At 50.6% G+C, this 16,281-nt stretch overlaps 1 protein-coding gene across 1 annotated transcript in view; it reads right to left on the bottom strand.

Annotated features, from left to right (window-relative positions):
- Positions 1-12,238: 12,238 nt before the first annotated feature.
- The window catches only part of LRFN2 (leucine rich repeat and fibronectin type III domain containing 2), a 37,475-nt gene continuing 33,432 nt past the window's right edge, over positions 12,239-16,281 (bottom strand). Inside the window, exon 2 of the mRNA XM_028120761.2 lies at positions 12,239-13,217. Coding sequence (XP_027976562.2) covers positions 12,239-13,217 — 979 coding nt within the window. The remainder of the gene's footprint in view (positions 13,218-16,281) is intronic.

Below are 16,281 nucleotides of genomic sequence, written 5' to 3'. Positions count from 1 at the left end.
TGTGCATTATCTTGTTCCTCAAAACTGCCCTTCCACGAAGGAGGCCTGTGGAGTCAAGGGGTCTGGCCAGACACCGAGAGGTGACTAAGGCCCTCAGACCTCAGGTTGGGTAGACCAATTTAATTAGGGCTTTATGTCCTTGAATGCTGGGACTTGTGAGTGGTGTGCTGAATCAAAAGACTGGATAGTCCTTCTTTCTTTCCATCCAAAACCAGTGCATGGTGTTTTTGCCACAAAGAAGGGGACAAAGAGGGGAAGTAAAGAGGGCTGTTATAAGAGGTATCCCTGGTTCTGCCCACCTCCCTCTTTGAAGAATGCTTGTCACTATCTCAGGGAGGGATCAGACACCAGTTGGTTAGCTAGACACCTGGCAGGGTTTTCTTTGAGCATCTACATTGTGATAGGGCAAGAACCAAAGGAACAAATATCTCTGCTCATTAGGAAGGATGTAAAAGGGGGTAAATAATGATTCATATTGAGGTCCTGGAATTTTATTAGTTACTATTTTTGTAACTTTGTTCTCCTAGTCCTTGATTTAGGATAAAGGGAGAATTAATAAGGAACAAATTCCTAGTGGGAGGGGGTTGTTGATCAAAGAGTACAGGTATCCTGTCAATGGGCCTGTGCTGTGCACCTGGCAGGTGGTGGGTAACTTTCCTGGGTCTCACAGCTGGTAGTGAAAGTCCTTGCAGAAAACAAAGCATTCACTCACTGGGGCTTCAGAGGTTGCCCAGTGCCCTGCCCCCTCTTCCTTTCTTGTTTTGCCCATGTGCCATGGAGACCAGAGCTGATTTGGCAAGAGAACAGAATTCCCTAAGACTCCCCACCTTGGGGCCCTTGCTCTGTGTTATTCTACTCCAATGATGACCACAGAATATTCTAGAAGTTTTCTGTAATGACTTTGGTGTCTCCTAAGGAGCAGGAATGGTAGAATCTGTACAAAGCTGGAGCCACAATCATCAAGCATGGAGCTCATTGGAGCACAGGGAAGAGTTTGTGTGTTCTCTTCCTTGGGGGACTTATAAATTAAAAGTATGGAATCAATTGTAATTGGAATACCACCCGGCAGGGATATTGATGAGCAGAGGAGGGCTTATTTGGAGATTTCTGATCTTTCCAGCCCTAAGACTCAGGGTCTAATGCCCATATAATAATCATTAGTGTTCTGTAATTTATACCAGTGTTATCATTGATCCAGATCATTAATCATCATGAATTGGTGACTTCTCAAAGGCTGTGGTTTATTTGTGTAGCTACATAGAGCTCTGTGATTTACAAACAAGGTAATCCTTGGTGGTAGAGAGATACCCTGGCCATTTTCCAGATGAGGATACTGAAAACAGGAAAAAGATTCAACTCCCTTGAAGGAGAAGGTCTGCAGTGCATTAGCCCTGTTGGGCCTACTGGCTTACTCCTCTCTCCAACCCCCACATTTTAGAAAACAAGAAAAAGCAAATAGGGACTTGGGGCTTGTTTAATCCTCAGTTTGTCAGGACGTTCAAGACCTTCAGGGCAGTCTTCTATTTCTCATAGGCACTAAGACAGGCACAGAAAAGTCATTAAATATTTGTTCAATAGATTTCTCCATTTAGAAGTCTTCCACTTCTAATGTTATATTTTCGCTTTTAACTCTCATCGCTCACACGTTATGATTCCTTCCAGGCAATTCACTGAGACTCTAATGTCCTTCACTATTCTTAGGTAAACTTGGGGCAACTCCAATTATCAAGTGACTGATTACCCAGCTCTTCCCCTGACTAGTTATATGAGCTACAGCAAGTTGTTTATCCTTTCCGTGTCTCAGTTTTCTCAGTGGTAAAATGGATGATCTAACCTTTGTGTCATAATCCTTGTGAGGATTATGAGGAATAGCACATGAAGTATACAGGATGCTTACTGCACTGTTCAGAAAATCACATGAGTTCCCTCTTCCCTGCTTGGACAGTCCTTTGTGTAAAGGACTTGTCAGCAAAGAGCTTTACTATTCATGGTGCCTCACAACCTAAAGGGGAGAGTCCTGAGTCTCCCCTTCTCTAGCTATTTCATGGTCAACCCAGATTCCATAAAACTTTCTGAAAAACTTCTACTCTTCTGTGCAACAGCTCTCCCCTCAATAAATTTACCCTGGAATAATCTGGAAGGCCAGGGGCTCATCACCCCCAGTCATTCTCCACTCTTGTAGTGTCCATTCATGCCTTCATGGAGACCTAGAAGAGACAAGTGGATTTGATGGTGTGGCCATGCCCTAGAGCTTCTGGTATTCATGGAAAAGCCAGGCCTTTCTTCTTTACTAAACCTTGATGTGCAAGTATAGACACAGCCATGATTTCCCAATGAGCCTCTCTTCTTATATAGGGTCAGGAGTCTGCCTTCCCAGAGGGAAGAGCAAGAGCTTCAAGATATATACAGCACAATCACTCAAATCCTGAAAACACCCTCAGTTTCTTGGTGGACACTGCTTGCCTGCTGGCTTCACTATGTAGAAGGCCCACAAGGATGCTCCAGATGGAGCCCCATCCCAGGCCTCTGTTCTCTTGCCCTCTTCTCGATGTGGATGGCAGATGGGCTAGACCTATACCCTGGACTGGCACAGCTGTGTCCTCCCAATTGTTCCTCTGATTCTGCCCTTCACCTCTTCCCTACTCATGCTTGCCTGATCCCTCTCACCTCCCCCCTTCTTAGCCAACAGTGGACCATGGTCTCTGACCCCGTTCCAGCTGGCCTGGCACTGGAGGGCTGAGAGAGCCTGATGCCCATGGGGAATTCCTGGCAGAGTCACCCTTTTTAGCACTATGCTGCAACTCTCCAGGGCCCCATATCCCTTTTCACCTCTCCCACACTTGGTTGTCCTCCCGCCATGTGGATATTTTCTTTTCACTCTTATTGCCTTCTGGGCCTCACTTCTATTTTGCTGTAGTAGGCAGCCATCACTGTAATGGCTGAGTGTGTGTGGGGGTGGGGGTGGGAGTGATGGGAACACATGTTCTGGGGTCTGAAGGTTTCATCTGAGACCCTCTTCTGCTCCATAAACTCTGTAAGAACTTGGAAAAAACAAACAACTTGCATTCTCAGGTTGGAAAATCTGTAAAATGGGGAAAGCCCTGATATGTAAATCCAAGTTGTTGTTATCAATGGAAGGAATGATAATCCATGTGAAAGGATTTACTTGGAACAAGGGATGCTGTATAAGCTCTCCAGTCCTGCTGTTGACTAAACGTCCCCACTTAGTTTTCTCCCCACCCCCCTCTAACTCCCCTCTTGGTTAACCACCCCTGGAATCTGATACTCTTGCCTCAGCCCGTTCCATCTTGTTTTCTACCCCAAACCAAAGGTGGAGGGGCTCGGGCAAGAGTATCTTGTTTACTTATGCCTGACACAGACCCCCATTCCCTGTTTTCCATACCTCAGGGGAGATGGAAGGCCCTAGGGCTCAAGAGAAAAAATCCCAGAAAAGTCCCAACCTCTGCTTCCTTAATAATATTGGTCAAGGCTGAACTAACCTAAAACTGTTCGCAAGATTCCTCAGAAGACAGAGTCTTGTCAGAACTCCACAAAAACTTTGATGATCAAGGAAAAATTGGGCCCCTTTACTTGATGACTGTGGAGGCCCACTCCACCTCCTCCCAGACCTCTGGGGTGACCCCCACTCATCTCCATTTACCTTCATCATGGAAGCCAGGCTCTTTGTGTGTGGGTCACCCTATCCCCTGCCATATGTTCTGCTATACCCCACTTTTCCCTTAAGCAACTGTGAAGTGTCAGCTCTACTCTAGGGGCCTGCCCAGCTGTGTAGTGCCAGATGGGGTGGGCCATTTCTCTAACATTCCTTCTTCATTCCAGTTGGGGACTAATGTGATGATTCAGAAGTAAAGACTAAATGGAGCCATTTTGAGTCTCCCCACCTCAAACAGGGGGATGGTGTTTGTGCTAATAGGGACCAGGATATTAAGGAGAGGTGGAGAGGGCTGCTCAATAGGCTGCCCCAGGTCCTCCTACCACACCTTGGGAAGTGCTCACTCCTAACTCAAGTGAGCCAGCCTGTCACTGGGTGATTTACTTGGCATCTGGCAGAGTCTTCCCATGAGCATTTACAGCCTAGAAGGGAAAACGTCTGTTAACCCAGAGAAATGGAGGAAACCAGTGGGGGGCTTGGTGGCAGCATTTGGGTCATTCCAGAGCCCCGTTGTTAGATTTTGGCTATTATGTCAGACCTGGAACGAGACTAAAGGGTGAGCAGGGATTGGGGAAGTGATAAGCCAGGAAGCCCAGGGGATTTTCCAGGTCTCCTTGCTGCTACTGGGACTGTAGATCTCGGAACATGAAGGAGCATCAGGGGCTGCAGAGGCTGCCATGTGCTTTCTGCCCTTTTCCGGCCTCCTTCCTTTTCTCAATATCATGGAGACCAACGCTGACTTGGCAAAGGGAACAGCATCCTCCCCCTCGGAGATTTTCTCAGCCAAGGTCCTGGCTCTGTACCTGGTTTCCTACCATGATTCTGGCCACAGCACTCTGTGAGCTGCTTTCTGTCTGGCCTCTGGATTTCTTGTGAAGGCAGGAATGATGGCTCCACATGAGTCCACCAGGAATATGGAGTCATAACCATCAGGCCTTGATCTGATTGGAGTACGGGGAGCCACTTCCTGCCTGGGGTGAACTCTGAAATTCATCATGCACAATCTTGCTTGTAATAAGATTAACAACAGTTTTCATGGCTATTGAACAGAAGATTCTAATACCCATTGAGGGAGGCTAGAGTGGATGGCCCCTAATAGCTCTGGCAGACCTGAGATTCTCTGAGTCTGAGATACCTAATATTATCACTAATTACCTGTAATTTATATTAATGTTTTCAGCGATGCATATCATTAATAATAATGACTGTTATCACTCTGCCTTTTCAAATCTGATGTGTAATCTATAGAACTACATGGTACTTCCCAGGCGTACTTACCAAGGTCGATACTTACCATTGATACTTCATCAGAAAGGAAACCAGGGCTGAGAAATGGCTCTGCATCCAGCTCAACTCCCCCTGAAGGGCCCCTTACCCACAGGAACGATTGCACTTGCCTTGGGCTAGTCAGGACTGCCCCCCGCCCCCAGTTCTCTGCAACTGCCCCTCTTCCAGACCTCCTTTGTTCTCTCCATCCTACTTCCCACCCACCCCACCTTAAAGCCCCCCCAGGACAGCTGGTTGCCTCCATCCACCCCTGCTTGCCCAGCACAGGATTTCAGTCCTGACCCGGCTCCTATTTGGCACAAAGCCCATCACTCCCCATGCTGAGTTTCTCTGAAGCTTAAAATCTAGTGAACTCTTCCAGCCAGAGGTGCCACCTGGGGCTTGTGGCCCTGGCCGATCCATCCACCCATCCATCTTCTCCGGGATAGTAGCTTCCCCAAAGCTATACATTATCTTGAAATAAATGAAAATGGACCCATCTTTGCAAAATCAGAAATCTAGAAACTAGCTCATTCCCCTGCCCCTCCGGGAAACATGTAAGGCCCTCAAGGGCATGCACAGTGTCCTTCACTTTTATTTTGATTTCTTTTTAAAACCAGGCACAGTGTGGGGCACACAGCAGGTCAGCAAATGTATGTTGAATCCTCCGGCGCTGATTTCTCCACCTCTCTCACTTTTTCTGCTGGGCTTGGCCTTCTCAAATTCAAGGTTCACACACCAGGATTCAGGCCTTTGACATGAAACCCAGCAAACTGCGTTTCTACTCGCTTCTGCAGCTCTGCGGGTAACTTCAGTGCAAATCCATTTATTGAATGTTTATCCAACTCTGCCACTCACTAACTATGTGATGTTAGGCAAGTTATTTAACTCCTCTCTACCTTAGCTTCCCCAGTGGGAATGTTAATAATAATACCTACTTCATTGTGTTGTTTTGATGATAAAGTGAGATTACACCAAGCTCTTAGCATGGTGCATGGCACATAGGAAAATCTCAATGTCAGCTATTATTAGCAATTTAATTTTGCGGTTCAATATCCACTTGGAAAATGCTAATCTTGTGTCAACCTAATGAAGGGATAAAACTTTCCCTGTAATTAGTCTGTGTAAGTAAGGCAACTAGCCCATCCTGGGTAGACAGGCAGAATCGTATCCTCAAGAGATCCCTGGAAGAATGGGTAGAATGTGACAGGGAACCCAAGAGGAAAACATTCAGGATTACTAGGTATAACCGAGGACTTCACTCTCTTCTTCTTCATAACATTCCTTCTCAGACAGTGAACGAGATACCTGCCTCTTGTCAGGGTGTGCCGAGTCGATGATGGAGGCCTGAGGCTCTGAGGTTTTTTTTCATGAGAAAGTTGGAACAGTATCAGGAAGTTCAGCTAACAGAGGTAACTACGGTTTGGGGAACAGGAGACATCTCGAATACAGCACAGGGGGTGTCAAGGGAAAGCGAACTCACCCCTGCTTGAGTCGCTGCTGGGTGGCCAGGGAGCACCAATGAACACATGGTACAGAGGAGGTGGCGAAAGAAGAGGGGGTGTGCTCATCATCACTTAACCAGACGGGCAGCTGGACGCAGAGACCTGGGGCCGTGGGAGGCTGGTTGGTGGGCTGATTGGCTGTGGGCCAGAGGGGTTTGGGGATCCCATGGAGATGGGTGAAATTCCAGTTTCACCCCCTCATCACTAAGAAACCAAGCGGGTGCCTGCAGGATGCACTGACATCTCAGAAAAGGATTAGATAATGAGGTCTTCCTTGCCCCAGCCACACAGACACCAGTGCAAGATGCTGGGGGAGAATAGTGGCTCTCATTCACCAGGAGCACATTTGACTGTTGGCTAAAGGAGCCAGAAGCTCAAGGATCCCAACAAGAAGAGGAAAATAACCAGGCAAGATCCGGCAATCTTGGCCCATTTGCTTAGAGTCGGTGAGCTGAAGATGCCAAGCATCCAAAAGAAAGACATAGGGCAAGACGGCTGGGTCTGTCAGAAGACATTACATGGCTATGATGGGCATCACAGGATAGCTTGAGATGCAAAGGCCAGCTCCCCTCTTTGGTCTTTTGGGAAGCATAGCAATTCCTTCTGCTAGAGGCTGTGAGGAAGGGAAATCCTGAGCCTTGTAGTAAACACTGGCTGGCTGTAACATGGGAGACCTTAAATGAGATCACGAAAGATCAGAAACTAAGATCTCCAGTTTAAAGTCTGAAAGCAAAAAAATAAAATGAAATAAAATGAAATGAAATGAAATGAAATAAATAGGTATCTTTAAACTCTTAAGACAGCAGTGTTCCGTGTAGATGTTGGGAGAGCAACCTGGGTGGGTCCGATTCTATTCTGCAAAGGTAAGAACCTGGGAGAAGCCTTGTCACAACAAACTTCCTGCTGCCAACTGCATCACAGGGAGTGGCTGGGTTTGAGAACCGAGGTGTGCTATTTAAAACCGCGTGGTGGGGATTTGACTGCTGTCTGCCAAGTCTCGTCTTTTGAGTAAGTGTGTCGATCTTACTGGCAGCAGTTTGCAGAGGCCACAGTGGCTGTTAAGAACAGAGGAAGCCCCGCCTCGCTGGCTCAAGCCCTGAGACCCTCATTGCAGACAGAGAGAGAATAGAAGACACTGAAATACCCGGGCTGTGCTTTGGGAAAATCAGTACCTAGAGACCTGGGGAGAAAAGTTACTACTTGTCTTGGAAGGGGGAAACCTGAGACAATGACCTTCCTTTTACCCCGCTGAAAATTTTATCCCTTTAAAAAAAAAAATGTGCGTAAGTTCTTTTGGAATTTCAACAGTGTTATGATGGCAAAATGAAAAGCATCTCCTCTGAGGGGAAACTGAGGAATGTCGTTATCAAGAATTTGGGGAAAGGGGGTTGGACTGTTTGTCAGAAAGGCCACGGTACCAAAAAAAGGAGGCAGGGCAGGTCTATAAGATACTAGGTGGGACAGTCAGGGCAGCTGAGGATGGACCATTCCTTCTTCGCCTGGAGCTTCACTCCAGATCCCTCTACCGTCCTTTATTCCAGAAGGATGACCCCATAATTCGGCTGGGCTCAGCATGTATCAGCTACCTCTTCTCTGCCAAAGAGCAGAGAACTGAAGCTTCTTTCAATCAAGAAAGAGGATCTGGGTGGGCGAGCGCTTCTCCTGATAGGGACAAGAGTTTAGGAACAGGAAGTGGTGGGAAGATGGGTTTGGTCATTGGAGTGAGCTGGTCTGAGGCTTTCTATCTTATGGGGATGAAGTCATAGGCTCTCAGGGCACAGGGGACTAGATGACGCTGGGGGTGGAAGCAAGGGATCTCCTAGAAGTCTCCAGGCCAGGAGAAGGGCTGATCACAAGGGTGGTCTGAGCAGGACCTTCTGAAGCCTGAGGGAATCTTTCCGGTCAGGGGAGGGAATGTGTTACAGGCCTCTAAGAAAGGCCAAAAAGGCCAGTGTGAGGTCAGAGGAAACCACTTAACCAAGGGCCCTTACCTGGAGTTAACACTCTGAGAATTTTACCAGACCTTGAGGCCAAACCACGAGCTTCCAGATTAGGCTATAAATCTGAGTACTTCCATCAGTCTAAAATACAATCCATAATGGGTTGAAGGGAGGAAGAGAGAATAGAGGGTGATGTTATAGAAAGAGCTAAGGCTTTGCGACCAGACATATTGTGTGACCTTGGGCAAGTTACTTAACCCCTCTTGGGCCTCAGGCCCTTCATCTGTAAAATCAGCATAATAATATCTACTTTGAGAGGCTGCTGTGAGAAATGCCTGTTTAGTAGCAGCACAGGACCTGGAAACTGTAGGTGCTCAATAACTGTTAGCTCCTTCCCCTTCCAAAAGGTGCACTGGCAAGTCAATCACTCTCTGTCTAGAGTTGCACTGTCCCATATGGTGACCAGCACTAGCCACATGTGGCTCTCAAACACTTTAAATGTGGCTAGTCTGGATTGAGATGTGCCCTGAGTGTAAAGCACACACTTGATTTCCAAAACTTTGGTGGGGGAACTCCCCCCACCCACCCCAAATTTAAATGTCTTATTAATAATTTTATGGTGATTACACATTAAAATAATCTTTTGGCTATATTGGATTAGATAAAATATATTATTAAAATTAATTCCACCTGTTTCTTTATACTTGATTCAATGCAGCTACTGGAAAATTTAAAATGACCCTGTGGGTCACACTTTATTCCAATTGGACAGCGCTAATCTAGCCACTAGATGTAGCTAGGGTTGGAAGCTGTTTCCAGAGAAGTTTATTCGTTTCTGTACCTTGGGTTTATGCTTTGGTTCGTTGTCCCAGTTCCCCCAGTAAAAGAGCCTTTTGAAAAAGTGTTGTCCAAGGCTCAACAAGGATGGGTGGGAGATGTCCGTGCACCCCTAGTGGCTAAGTGTGGTGGTGGCCACGGTAACGGAAAAGGAGGCAGGGCAGGTCTATGAGATACCAGGTGGGTCAGTCAGGGCAGCTGAGGATGGACCATTCCTTCTTCGCCTGGAGCTTCACTCCAGATCCCTCTACCGTCCTTTATTCCAGAAGGACGACCCCATTCTCTCTTATTTCAGAAGGCTCCTGTCTTATACATGACCTTGGCAGGAAGCAGGCTCCCACTGGGCAGTAACAAACACAGGTGCAAGAGAAAATGCCACTTCAAAGCCACCTTCAGAAAACTGCAGTTTCCAGAGAAATGAACAGCAGACATTCACAGATATGAGAATGTTCTTTTTTTCTCTCTCCCAAGAAGTGTGGTTGGTTCTGTTTTTTAAACTGTACATTTTACTGTACATTTCTTTTTTAGCAAAGAAAGTTGGCATTTATATTCTGACCACACGGATGTAGCTTTCCAAAACTCCGAGTCAGAAACATGACAAACACAAGTGCAAGTACACATCATGTCATGACAGAGCTCGGGGCACTGACCAGAATATACAGTCCGGTCCTCCCCTTCCAGTGTCCACCATTTCCTTCTGGGTGTCCTAACCCAAAGGCAAAAAGGTGGTATTTGGGGTCACTTCCTCAATGGCTACATTTAGAAAGACTGAAGGAGAAAGGTGCAGGGAGGAAAAGAAGAGAAGAGAAACTCAGGCAGGGAAAGAGGGAGGGAGGGAGGGAGGGAGGGAGGGAGAGATTTCCGTTCAAGTCACCCAATTCCATGGTTGCCACCATGACTGGGGAAGGCCTGCGCTACGGCCCCAGGACTCGCCTGGAAAATTAACATGTCTTAGGAAGAGACCAGCCTGGGCTGCTAATGACTGTCAGGACCAGAAAGGGATGGGGCAAGGGGCAGAGGGTCAACAGGAAGAACAAGAATGAAGACAAGAAAGTGGAGGGAAGGTGAGAGGAGGCAGGAGGGGTGGGAGGGAGACGGGCAAAGCTCTGGGGCTGGAGCCAGAAGGCAATCCTGCATAGATAGTTCCCTACCAGCTCCTTTTGTGTTCTGGGTGGGGCTGGGGGCCGCCAGTTCAGCTCCAGGTCTGAGCCCATCAGAACCCTTCAGCAGAAGTGGACTCACCTGGACATTGTGTGTGATGTGGTTGGCAAGTGGAAGGAGGGAAAAGAACAGGAGAAAAGCTAGAGATCAATGACAGAGGCTCAGAAGAGCAAAGAATGGGTTGGGGAGACTGAGGGAAAGGTAGTATATTGGCAGTGAGGAAAGATCTAGAAGAGACGGAGACCAGGAGAGACAGAGAGAGATGCAGGGGAAAGTCCTCCAGATGTTTCTAAAACAGTTTCTCCCTGGCCACATGTCCTCTGCCCCCTCTTGACATGGTCTGGAATGTGGGAGTTAATCCCCTGGTAGAAAGGAACCCACGTGCACCCCTCCCATTGCCCTCTGTCATTTCCATGGATGGATCCTCCTCAAAGCTGGCATCTAGGAAAGGCACCCCCCATGTCCCACCCTGAGCCACCTTCCTCAGGAACAAACAAGGGATGGACTTTGGACATAGAAATGCCTGAGCATAGTGAATCCCAAACACCATCCCAGGAGATGACCTTGGCACCTGCCCTGACTTGGTCACTAACTCACTGTGCGACCTTGAGCAAGTCCTTTATACTCTGGGGCAGGTGTGGGAGGGAGAGAGGGTTAAGGATGAGATGATTGCAAACACCTCTTCAAACTTCAAATCTCTACCATTCTAAAAAGATTCCAGTTTCCCCCTCCCAAACCTCTAGAATTCTCCCTCTGTGTCCAGTAGGAAGAAAAGGGATGCTCTACCAGCTTGTGCTGCTGGTACTGCTGATCTGGAGACCATAACATCTAGAGTCATGGAAGAGTTCATTAGTCCTTAGAACTGAAGGAAATCAAAGACTGGGTACAATCCAGTAGTGTGAGAATTAAGAGACTGAGGTCCAAAGAGAAAAAGGGTCTTGCCCAATGTGTTCAGCTGGTTATTCAGTGGTGGCTCTGGAACCTAAACTGAGAGCTTTGGACTCCAAGTCCAGTGCTCCTGTTGCCACCCCACTCTGCTTCATCAAGAGAAGCCCTCTTGGCCAGCCACATACTTATGGGGACTTTCGGTCCCAGGTTCCCCCCAAAAGAGGTAAAAATCCTACAGCAACTCCAAAAGTTAACACCCTTTATACCCTTGTGCCTCATAAAGCCCTTCTGCCTTTCCCACACATAAGAAGTTCTGGAAGTTACTCTTCTGATTTAGGCTGCTGTGATGGGTGTGGGGCATGATGTCTGAGCAGAGGAAGCTGGGTCAGGTATACAGGTGGCTGCCCATCCCTCCCAAGCATGGGAACAGTTGGAAATAAGGAGGAGTCTGGACAGGGGATGCCTCAGTCTTCCCTCCAAACAAGTGTGGAACCAGGATCTTTCCCTTTTCTTGTCAATGGACCATAATCTCCCACTACCAGGGCTGCTGGGAACCCACTCTCACATGAAGAGTAAACTCTCCATGATCTGTGTGAAGGAAGAGGAGGAGTCTGGGAAGTGGGAAACATAAATTAAGAAATAAAAACAATGCTGGAACCATAAGCAATCCAAAGCTGCTTGCTTACACGCTACATTCGTGATCAGAAAGGAGGGAGTCCGCCTTTCCAAACACTCAGGGCTCAGTCCGACATTATAGCGATTGAGTCTGCTTTCCCTGAGCACACCCTGGCTGGGTGGTGGGGGACAGGCTTGGAAGGTGGTGTGGGTTAGTGGGGGGGCGTTGACAAGGAGATGAAACTGTCCCTAGATGTAAACATCACCATGGTAACTCCACAAAGACTTGCCAGTACAGATTCTTTCCCCTTCATCCACCCTGCAAGGGTGAGCGGCAGGAGGGCCCCCCCGGCTTACACCGTGCTCTCCATCACCCACTCGGAACTGCCAAAAGTTCCCCGGGCCCCCACCAGGTCACTGTCCTCAAAGGGCAAGAGCATGCCGTTGACAGAGAGGCTGCGCTTTGTCCAGATGTTCGAGACCCTCCGTGGGGGGCTGTAGCCACCAGGGGCGACCGCTCCAGCTGCCGCAGCTGCAGCAGCAAAGTCCCCCATGTCGAAGGAATGGCTACGCTTGGCCTTGCCCTCCAGGGGCAAGGGGAGCAGGCTCCTGGCCCGGGCGGCAGGCGGCCCCAGCAGTGGCTCTCGGTCTGAGTGGTGGCCCCTGGTCGATGTCCCAGACCCTCTCCCGCCTGGAGTCCTAGAGTCCAGCAGCTCCTCCTTTCTCTGACTCTTGAGGTCCAGGGAGGCAAAGGCCCCCATCAGGCGGTCAAGGTTAGGCTTGGGGCGGGGGGCAGGGGGTGGGAGCCGCCAGGGGCCCCGTCCCAGCCCTGCGGCTTCCCCACTGCCCAGGGAGCTGGAGGAAGAGGAGTCGCTGCCCCGGGCCAGGTTGGCACTGAACTGCACAAGTTCATTGCGCACCACCACCTTGGGTGGCACCTGCGTAGGGGCCCCGCTGGGCGCCCTGGCCAGAGTGGGTGGCGGGGCCCCGTTGGTCTGCGAGTGCATGTTGCTGACCGCAGTGGTCACGAGCTTGCCCGGGGCCTCCTGGTTGCAGACCTTGTAGCGCACCATGAGGATGACGATGAAGACCAGCAGCGTGGCCACGATGATGCCGCCGATGACCAGGATCATGGTGCCACCCAGGATCTGGCTGTGCATTGACTGGCACTGGGGGTAGTCGGCCTTGGTGAAGAACTGGGCGCAGCCCACGATGTTGGTGGCCGTGAGCGTCGTGGCCGTGTCATCCCACATGGCCAGCACACACAGGTCGTAGCCGGTTCCTGACACCAGGTTGTTGACCACGAAGGCCTTGTTGGAGGCTGGGATCATCCTGGGGTGGGGGGATGCAGAGGGGTTAGATGGTGATGGTCAGCAGAGACGGAAAGAGAGAGTGACAGAGACAGGAGAGGTTGGCGGTAGGGAGACAGACACACGGACACAGAGGGAATGAGGTGGAGCAGGAGAGAGAGGGATAGGCGAAGAGACAGGAAAAGGAACCAAGGAGACAGGAGGGGTGGGGAGAGAGGAGGAGGAAGCGAAGGGATGAAGGGATGGCAGGGGACACAAACAGGGCATGGGAGGTGGTGAAGGAGCCCCAGAGGTGGGAGGAGAGGGGCCCACATAAGAAGCCAGAGAAGGACAGGTGGGGGGCCCAGATAAGAAGCCAGAGAAGGACAGGAGAGGGGCCCAGATAAGAAGCCAGAGAAGGACAGGAGAGGGGCCCACATAAGAAGCCAGAGAAGGACAGGTGGGGGTGAAAAGGGCAGTGAGAGAGAGATTCAGGGGTGGGAGGGTCAGTGAGAGATGCGCATGCAGACCAGATGCCCAAGGGCCCCGAAGAGGCAAAAACAGACATCAGGAGTGTGAAGATGAAGGGAACGAGGTGGGGGGGGAGTGGAGAGCAGGTACAGAGAAGAAGGGGAGCACCTCGGGCAGAGATGGGAGAGGGATGACAGGAGGGGCAGAGGGAGAGACACGGAGAGGCAGAGAGGTTAAAGCCTGCGGAAGCCCAGTCTAGACAAACGGACCTGCAGCCTGACTCCCGCCCTGTCTCCCTCAGACTCTGGGAGGTGGTGGGAGCCAGGCCTGCCAGGGTCCCCGCTCCAGACACCCCAGACTCCATCCACCCCTGCTGTGTCCTGGAGATGCATGGACATTGGCTGAGCCCCTGCCTGGGGCCTGCACTGTGGGGAGTCACAGTCAAGGCTCTGCCCTTGGAGCCCACGCCATCCTCCTCTGCAAATGGCTTTCTCAGGCCTGGCAGGAGAATGTTTGCTGCTGCAAACTGGGCTGGAGGGGTCTAAGCAGAAGACAGCTAGAGGCGGGGAGGGGAGGGGGACAGTGCAATGATGAAGACTGGAGGGCGATTCTGCTTCCCAGAGGGAAGGGATAATTCCTCCCTCGCAGGCATAGCAGGCCAGCCTCATCCAGAGAGGCCTGGGGAAAGAGAGTCTCTGCTTGGGGAGGCCTTGACTGGTCCCTCCACCTTAGGGGAGGGTCTAGTGGGGCCACAGTCTCCCATGCTGGGGCCCATCCACTGTCCTGGGCCTTTCTCGCTGGGACCCTCAGGAAGCCTGGGCGCACACCCTGATCTCTAAGGCCCCATCCAGGTATCGTGCCTTGTGGTTTCTCCAGAGACAATGCCCGTGTCACCCCATAAACACTCCTGCAAAGATAGTCACCTCGTCCTGGAGGGGCCACATCCCTCTGCACCTTTCCCACCACCCCTCCTCCCAAAGGGCCCTCCGTTCTGCAGTCCCCTACTACTCAAGGGCTCCATTAGCACCCATCAACCCCGCAAACCCAGAACCAGGCAGCTTAATTGAGATCTCAACTATGAAATACCGGAGCCTGCAAACTTCCACCTGGGAACTCCCTCACGCAGGATTGGAGCTGACAGGCATTTATTGACATCCCGTCAGTGGGCAGTGCAAGAGGCCATTGCCTCCCTCCTCATGTTCCCAGCCTGCTCTGTGGAGGGGGAAGCCACAGTGGAGGAAACTTTGGTCCCCGGCCCCATCCCAGCTCACAGCTAAGAGAGGTGGGGAGGTGGGGCCAGGGCCGGGGCAGGGGGTGCGGGGGTTCTGCAAGGGCCTGTGGGCCAGCCCCTTAGGTCTATCTGTTTCACCTGGGCATCGTGGCAATCCTGAGAGGATAGGGACTAGTGCTTTCATGGCACAGAAGAGGAATGGCCAAGAGTCAGAGAGGTTAAGTGATTTGCCTGAAGTCACATAGCTGGGACTGCTAAGATGGGCCACTGGACTTTAACACTGGTTTCTAGGTCCGTAGTCTGGGTTTGCTCCTTACCATGTGACAAACACAGGGCATGTTTCCTCATCTCACTGAAAAGCTTGTCCCAGCCTGTGGCCTGTCAGCCACCCCTTCCCTAGAGCAGTGCTCAGAGCCCACCATGGCTCATACACCGCCACCAGCAGGATTTCTGGCCTGCTGGGCCACCGACTGGGCAGAGCCCACTTCATTCCCCCTCAGAGCTGATGAGAGAAGTTGGAGAGGCAGGAGCAATCCACACCCAGAACAGTGACGACAGTAGGAGCAAACCCCAAAGGTCACCTGTGTGCCAGGCCCCATTTTCAGGGCCCTATGGCTATCAGCTCTCTTGGTCCTGTAGCAACTCTCTGAGGCAGCCCCTACCATGATCCTTGCTCTGCAGCTGGGCAGGCAGAGCTAAGAAGCAAAGATACACAGCTGGGATTTGACCCCAGACCACTGCACCCCAGCACCCCGCTTGAGTGTGTGCAATGTCAGAGCACATCCATTTGAGGAAGGGATGGGCCAGCTTGCCTACTGAACACCTGTTCTGTGATGGGGTTTTCACATCTGGTGTTACGCTTAATCTTTGCAACAATCCTAGGACACGGGATGGACCATGAGCCCAGAACTCTTATCCATGTTTAGCTGTTGTCTGGAAAGCAGACACTGCCGCTACTGCTAATTAATAATAAAGAAGAAGGGGGGCTAAGGTCGAGTGAGGGCTTCCTGTGTGCAGGCACTGCTCGGAGATCTTTAACGGGATGAATACTCATAATAGCAATCATCATCTCCATTTTACAGATAAGAACCAGAGGCACAGAAAGGTTAAGCTGGCTGCCTAGGGGTGCCCAGCTAGTAACTGACAGAGCTGGGATCTGAACTGGGCAGTCTGGCCTCAGGGGACCACTGTGCCATCCCGCCTCTCAGACACTGTCTCGTTTTGCTGAGGCCTCGGGGTGACTCTGTGCGGGACCCTGCCTGGCCTCTCTCCCCTTTGCTGCTCAAGTCAGGGCAGCTCAGAATATGATGAAGCCACAGTGGGCCGTGCTGCTGACAGAGGTGCAATAGGGCGAGCTGGTCCTTGGCACCAGCGGTGAGAGAGGGCGGGCTGAGAGAAGCTTCCC

The sequence above is a fragment of the Eumetopias jubatus genome, unplaced genomic scaffold (assembly GCF_037043125.1).
Source record: "Eumetopias jubatus isolate StellerSeaLion01/CBP00866 unplaced genomic scaffold, mEumJub1_p1.0 scaffold_6, whole genome shotgun sequence".
Classification (NCBI taxonomy): Eukaryota; Metazoa; Chordata; class Mammalia; order Carnivora; family Otariidae; genus Eumetopias; species Eumetopias jubatus.
This window is presented reverse-complemented; position numbering and strand designations above follow the sequence as displayed.